The sequence below is a fragment of the Gossypium raimondii genome, chromosome 13 (genome assembly GCF_025698545.1).
Source record: "Gossypium raimondii isolate GPD5lz chromosome 13, ASM2569854v1, whole genome shotgun sequence".
Taxonomy (NCBI): Eukaryota; Viridiplantae; Streptophyta; class Magnoliopsida; order Malvales; family Malvaceae; genus Gossypium; species Gossypium raimondii.
The window spans coordinates 39,435,365-39,441,673 of record NC_068577.1 but is presented as its reverse complement, the minus strand read 5'-3'; the positions used below and the strand labels follow the sequence as shown (position 1 = coordinate 39,441,673).

At 31.5% G+C, this 6,309-nt stretch overlaps 1 protein-coding gene across 1 annotated transcript; it reads left to right on the top strand.

The window, feature by feature from the left end:
• The first annotated feature begins 1,549 nt into the window (after positions 1-1,549).
• On the top strand, positions 1,550-2,089 carry LOC105784491 (22.0 kDa class IV heat shock protein-like). Its single transcript, XM_052627095.1, has one exon. It carries the CDS (start codon positions 1,550-1,552, stop codon positions 2,087-2,089), a length of 540 nt encoding a protein of 179 aa, XP_052483055.1.
• The last annotated feature ends 4,220 nt before the right edge of the window (positions 2,090-6,309 follow it).

Genomic DNA, 6,309 nt, shown 5'->3' with positions numbered 1-6,309 from the left:
CAAGCTAAAGTCTAACTCCTCATCATGCTCCGCTACACATGCATCAGAAATAGCTTTACCCTTTTGTAACTTAGGACAATTTTTTTTCCAATGCCCTTTCTCACGACAAAAAGCACATTCATCTTTGGCAGGTTTCCCTTTGGACTTACTCCTTCTACCAGATTTGTTGCTGCGTGAACGACCTCTTACTGTTAAGACTTCTGTAGTTGTATCTCTGTGATATTTTTTATCTTTCTTCCGAGTCTCAGATCTATACAACGCACTATAGACTGCATCAAATGTGATTGTATCCTTCCCATGAAGCAATGTGGTGGTAAGATGATCATATTCATCAGGAAGAGAATTCAACAACAGTAATGCCTTGTCTTCATCTTCAAATTTCTCATCCAAATTTAGCAAGTCTGCTAAAATTTTATTGAATGAGTCCACATGGTCATTCATCGACATACCGGGTGCATACGTGAATCGATAAAGTTTCTTTTTCATATAAAGCCTATTTTCAAGACTTTTTGTTAGAAAATTTTCTTCCAGTGTATCCCACAACTTCTTCGCTGATGTCTCCCTCATGACAGAGTACTTCTGCTCTTTGGCCAAACATAGGTGAATTGTTCCACATGCCTGTCTATTGATCTTGGCCCACTCCTTGTCATCCATCTTGTCAGGTTTTTCTTCAAGGGCTATATCCAGCTCTTGCTGACATAAGACATCCAGGATCTCACATTGCCACATACCAAAATTATTGGTACCATCAAATTTCTCTACTTCAAATTTCGCATTGGTTACAGTAGTCTTTGTTGATGACGATGCCTTCTCCATTTTTTCTCCTCAATCCCAACTATAGTACGTGAATAGTGCCGTGAACGATCGTATTCCCCAAGTACGAATCTAGCTCTGATACCAATTGTTGTGCGGAAGCGTGTAAAAGAGTAAAATTATTGTACTAAAAAATCACACTAAGTTCAATTCCCAGGAAAGAGAGGTGGATCACAAGGATCGCTTAAGTACCAGGTCTTTTCTAGCCAGAATATCCCTCAATCGTAATTTAATAGCACAATAAATCACTACAATCACACTCACAATTCATGCAGAATAATACAATAAAGAACACAAGAATTTAACGAGGTTCAACAAATTTTGCCTACGTCCTCGAGCACTACCAAATATATTTCACTCCAAAATACAAGTGAGAATTTACAAAGAGAGAGAGAGAGAAAACAATGCCTTAAGTAGAGAATGGCAAGTTTGAGATACAGAATGAGAGATGGTTATGCTTATTTATAGTTGAGGTTCAGGGATCAACTTGCAAAGTCACTTTACAATTAGAGACCATATATTGCAAATATCTCAGATTTTATTATGCCAATATCTCGATACCCATATCTTTGACTTTTCAATATTTGATACCCATATCTTTGACTTTCTATTATTTGATACCCATATCTTTGATTTTCCATAAATATGGATAATTCCCAATAATTCCCTTTAAGTCACTAGTTCCAAACTTCCAATTCAAGAAATCTAGTTCACTCTCACTCAGCATATATACACAATGAGGCTCTTACTGTTGCTCTTGGCGTGTTATGTTGGCCTATGCAATGGATCGAGTTTGTTGCCATTCATGGATCCAGCGGTGGCGATCTGTTATTGCTCGATCCGTTCGTGTGTTAGAGCAAATCCCACTTACCCCGGAGAGGACGAGAGCTTAATGCTGCCGCCACCAGGTGGACCGAAGGGTAACGATGGAGGGCATACGATAATGTTGGATGTGCGAGGGTTGAAGAAGGAAGAGCTGAAGATTGAAGTGGAAGAGAACCGTGTGCTGAGGGTGAGCGGGGAAAGGAAGAAAGAGGACGAGAAGAAGGGCGATCATTGGCACAGGGTGGAACGCTCCTATGGCAAGTTTTGGAGACAATTTAGGCTGCCTGAGAACGTAGACTTGGACACTGTGAAGGCTAGGCTTGAAGATGGGGTGCTTACTTTGTCATTGGCCAAGTTGTCTCCTGATAAGATTAAGGGTCCGAGGGTTGTCGACATTGCTGGCGGAGAGGCTAATGAAGCACCTAAGCTCGAGGGTAACGATGCCAAGTAGGAGCTTTTGATCCATCATTGAATTGTTTTTCATGGCTTTCAAAGCTTTTTCCAGCCTGTTTATGTAGATGAATATATATGAGAAAATAATTATTAAAATTGAATAAAAATATTATCAAAATTATAATGTAACGTAATGCAATGTAAGATATTGGTGTACCTAAAATTTGATTTTCACGATGCTAATATGTTTTCCTAACTAATCATCTTTGTCTGCTCCTCTCTCTCAACGTTTGTTTTGTTAAATGTGTTTGAAGATATTTCAACCTCGATATGCTACACGGAGTCAGAATCATTTATATATAATATATAATATTAACTTTCAGAAATTTAAAATAATTTATTTAAGGATGAGTTTGGATAAATGATTTAAAAATTAAATTTTATTTATATTTAAGTTTTAAAATTTTAAAACAAATTTATTTATTTAGATAAATATAATAGAGAATTTTAAAATTTGTGAGGAACTCAAGAGATTTGAGTAGTTTAATTTTTTTAAAATTTTATTCAAAGTTTTTTTAATTTCTCATAATTTTAATTTATTTAAAGCACACAATTTCATTATAAAATAAAGAATTTAAATTTCAAAAATTAATTTTATTAATTATAATATATTTTATTTTATATTATTAAATATATTTATAATTTTTACAAATTTAATAAATCCATATTATGCTATTTATTTTAATATTATTTTAAATTTATAATCTTCCAATAACTTAATTTTTATAAAATAATTATTTATTACAATTGAAATTTTTAAAATGTTAGCTTTTTAAAATATCTAAAATTTTAAAATATTAGCTTTTAAAATATCTAAAATTTTAAAATTTTACAATTGAAATTTGAAGTGGAAAAATTTGAATTCATATAAATTCGGATTTATTTCTTATGTATATTTAAACAAATAAATTCACTCTTGAAAATAAAAAATTTAGATAAAATTTAAACCCTCTTTAAATAACTCCATATTATATATATATGAGGAGGAATACATTTATATCAGTGTAAACTTGTAATACCCAATTTTGCCCGGCCCATATACAAATAATAAAACCAAAAAAAATTTAAACCCAAAACCAAAATAAATAAAACAGGCCCAAATTACCTAGCCCAATAACCTAAAAAACTAACCCTAGCCCAACACCAAACTAAAAACTAAGAAACCCTAGGTAGCAAAGTCCTTAGCCGCCGCCCCTAGCAAGGTCTCCAGCCGCCGCACGTCTCGGAGTCGGCCATTGCGCGCGCCGCTTCTCCGCCCGAGCCGCCACGTGTGTACTTGCAAAAGGACTAGGAGAGTCCAACAACAACTCAAACATTGTAAAAATAGAGAAAAAATAGGAACTCTTGGGTTATAAATACCCATATCTTTGTATTTTTTTATGGACTTACGAATGAATCAAAAAGAAAACAAAAAAATTCAGTTCAGATATCAATCTTTTTCAAAGGTAGTTTTTTGATTCGGTTTACTTATTTATTTATTTATTTATATTTTGTTTTGTTTGGTTTTAAAGAAATAAAGGGTAAAAGAAGTAAAAATCGTGCCTTTGTCAAGGAAGAGGTGCCAATTCCGATGAAAATCGGTGTTCCATGGGTCCGGGGATGGAAAAACAAAAAAATGGTGACCTTTCATTTTCCACCATCATGGACGACGGCAGGTTGCCGTCATGCGGCGACCAATGGCCGCCACTATGGCCCAAAGACCTGAGCTTTAGCGAAAAGGAGAGAAAAGGGAGAAAGAGTTGAGAGGTTTTTGAAGTTTTTTTTTAAAAAATGGGGTCTAAATGAATTTCAAAGCAAAATTTTGGGCTTTATAGAAGGACCAAAACGGCGCCGTTTTGGTGGGATTCGGAATGCCCAAAACAACGCCGTTTTATGTTTGCCCATATGTGATCCGACCCGGCCAAAGGGGATCCGCTTGTTTTGTTAAATTGGGCCACTTGCGCAATTAGTCCTCCTGTTTTACATTGTATTTTTAGATTTTTTTATTTCTTTTAAAATTCAGAGGCATATTTTATTTTTGTTTCAATTTAGCCCAACGCTGCGCAGCGTTTTGGAAGGCGGGAATAATTTCCCTTTTGGTCCTCCGTTATTGCTTGCGCATTCAAGATGGGTCTTTTTGTTTCCGATTTTTACCCTTTTTTTTATTAAATTTTAATTTAGTTTTTTTAAATATAATTTTCAGCCCTATTTTATTTTAATTTTTTTTATTTCAAGGGCGATTTAGTTTTTTCCTCTGTCTTGTTTCTAATTTTGCTTTGTGTTTTATTTATTTATTTTTTATTTACTCTTTTAGTTTTTTTCATCGTTCTTTATGTTTTATATTTGGTTTTATTTTATTATCATTCTAATCTTCATTATTACTATTACTATTGTTAATATTATTATTATTATTATTATGATTATTACTATTGTTATTATATTTTTGTAACAATTTATCTAACCTTTTTTTGCATGCATCTTTTTATTCTATTTTTATTATTGTCATATATTATTGTTTTATCTTACAATATATTGTTTTATTTTCTTTTAGAATCCAGATAATGCATATATTTTGATGTGTTTATTTTGCAGTGTATGTTTTAAAACTCATCTAATGTATTTTTTTGATTTAAAGATTTGTATGAAAGTTTTATATGATATTGTTTTATATGTACATATACAATTTATATTAAAATACCTTTATTCCTTAGATATATTATTGATTTGTTTAAACTACTAAAACCATTTTATCCGCAAGTTTTCAAAATATACGGCGTCCAAAATTCTCGAGGAGATTGTGCCCTAACTTACTGGGCTTCAATTTTCTCCGTTGAATTTAAATAGTCGAGTATCCCTTTTTTTAAAATCGTAAACATTTCAAGATTAAAATTTACTCTCGAGACTTCAAAGGGTTGTGTCCTAACTCACTGGATGTGACATTTTGTTATCTCGAGACGAGTTTTTTAAAGCAGAAACAAATTATCCATTCGACCTCAAGACATTAAATAATTAATTTGGTACCAATTTTGGGCGTTACAAGGGTGCTAACCCTTCCTCGTGCGTAACTGACTCCCGAACCCGTTTTCTTAAATTTCGTAGACCAGAATATTTTTTTAAGGTGGGCCGATCACACCTCAATAAAGGATCGGTGGTGACTCCAATTTTTATTTTTAAGTCGACAACTAAATTTTTGTTTTCAAAGAAATGGTTTCGACAAACTTATAGTGATTTTACACTCTTCTATAACTTTTTATACTATTAATATTTTAACAATTCAACTATTCTATTTAATGTTCAATTCATGTAAATTATGCATGTCAAATTTAGCGTAAATTTAAAATTTCTAACTATGGTTTATATAAAAACTTTCAACCATTTAATAAAGATTAATATATGATATTTTGGATCGGTATAATAAAGATATCGAATCGATTCAAAATTTACATGCATGATGAGTAAAATTATATAGATAAATTCAATGGTTGGATTGTTAAAATATTGATCGTATAAAATGTATGAAATAGTGCAAAACTACTTTAGTTTTACACTAGTATAAGTGGATCCTTCCATATATATATATATATATATATATATTAAATTTCATCATGTTGACAAAAATTATTTTATTTTAAATAATAATTTTATTAAAATTTATAAGGTTTAAATGCTTCAATATATAATCTAGTTTTCTTTATTCATGCAATATAGGGATTAATTATATATATTAATTGATTTTCACGAAATTAATTAAAAATTTGACTAAGGCAAGTTCACCTATTAATTAATAATATAGCTACGGTGAACAAATATATTATTCCCACGAAGACTAAAAGTACTAGTAATTATTATCTTTCTATTATTTAACCGATAAATTTGAATGTTTGTGATTAAAAACTAAAATTAACTAACGAACACAACAAAGAACAAAACAAGAAAATAATCGATTAACAACCAAGAAGCAAAACAATACCAAGGAAAGAATTCACCTAGACTTGATCTGTCACTATCAATCTAAATTACGCAATTTATTTACTTAGTATCTTGATTTATAGAAATCCCTAAATTATGTCAATATCTCTTTCGAGAGTAAGAGCAATTGACTCTAGGTCGATTAGTTAAAATTTCTTTCTAATTAAAACCCCTATTATCACATTAAATCGTGCTATGGATTCCCTTATTAGATTTGACTCTAATCCGGTAGATTTATGTTGTCCTATTTCTAGGATTGCATACAACTCC

What these genes read in the sequence shown, in the direction of transcription:
- LOC105784491 (XM_052627095.1), top strand. Translation starts at nt 1,550, where the DNA reads ATGAGGCTCTTACTGTTGCTCTTGGCGTGTTATGTTGGCCTATGCAAT.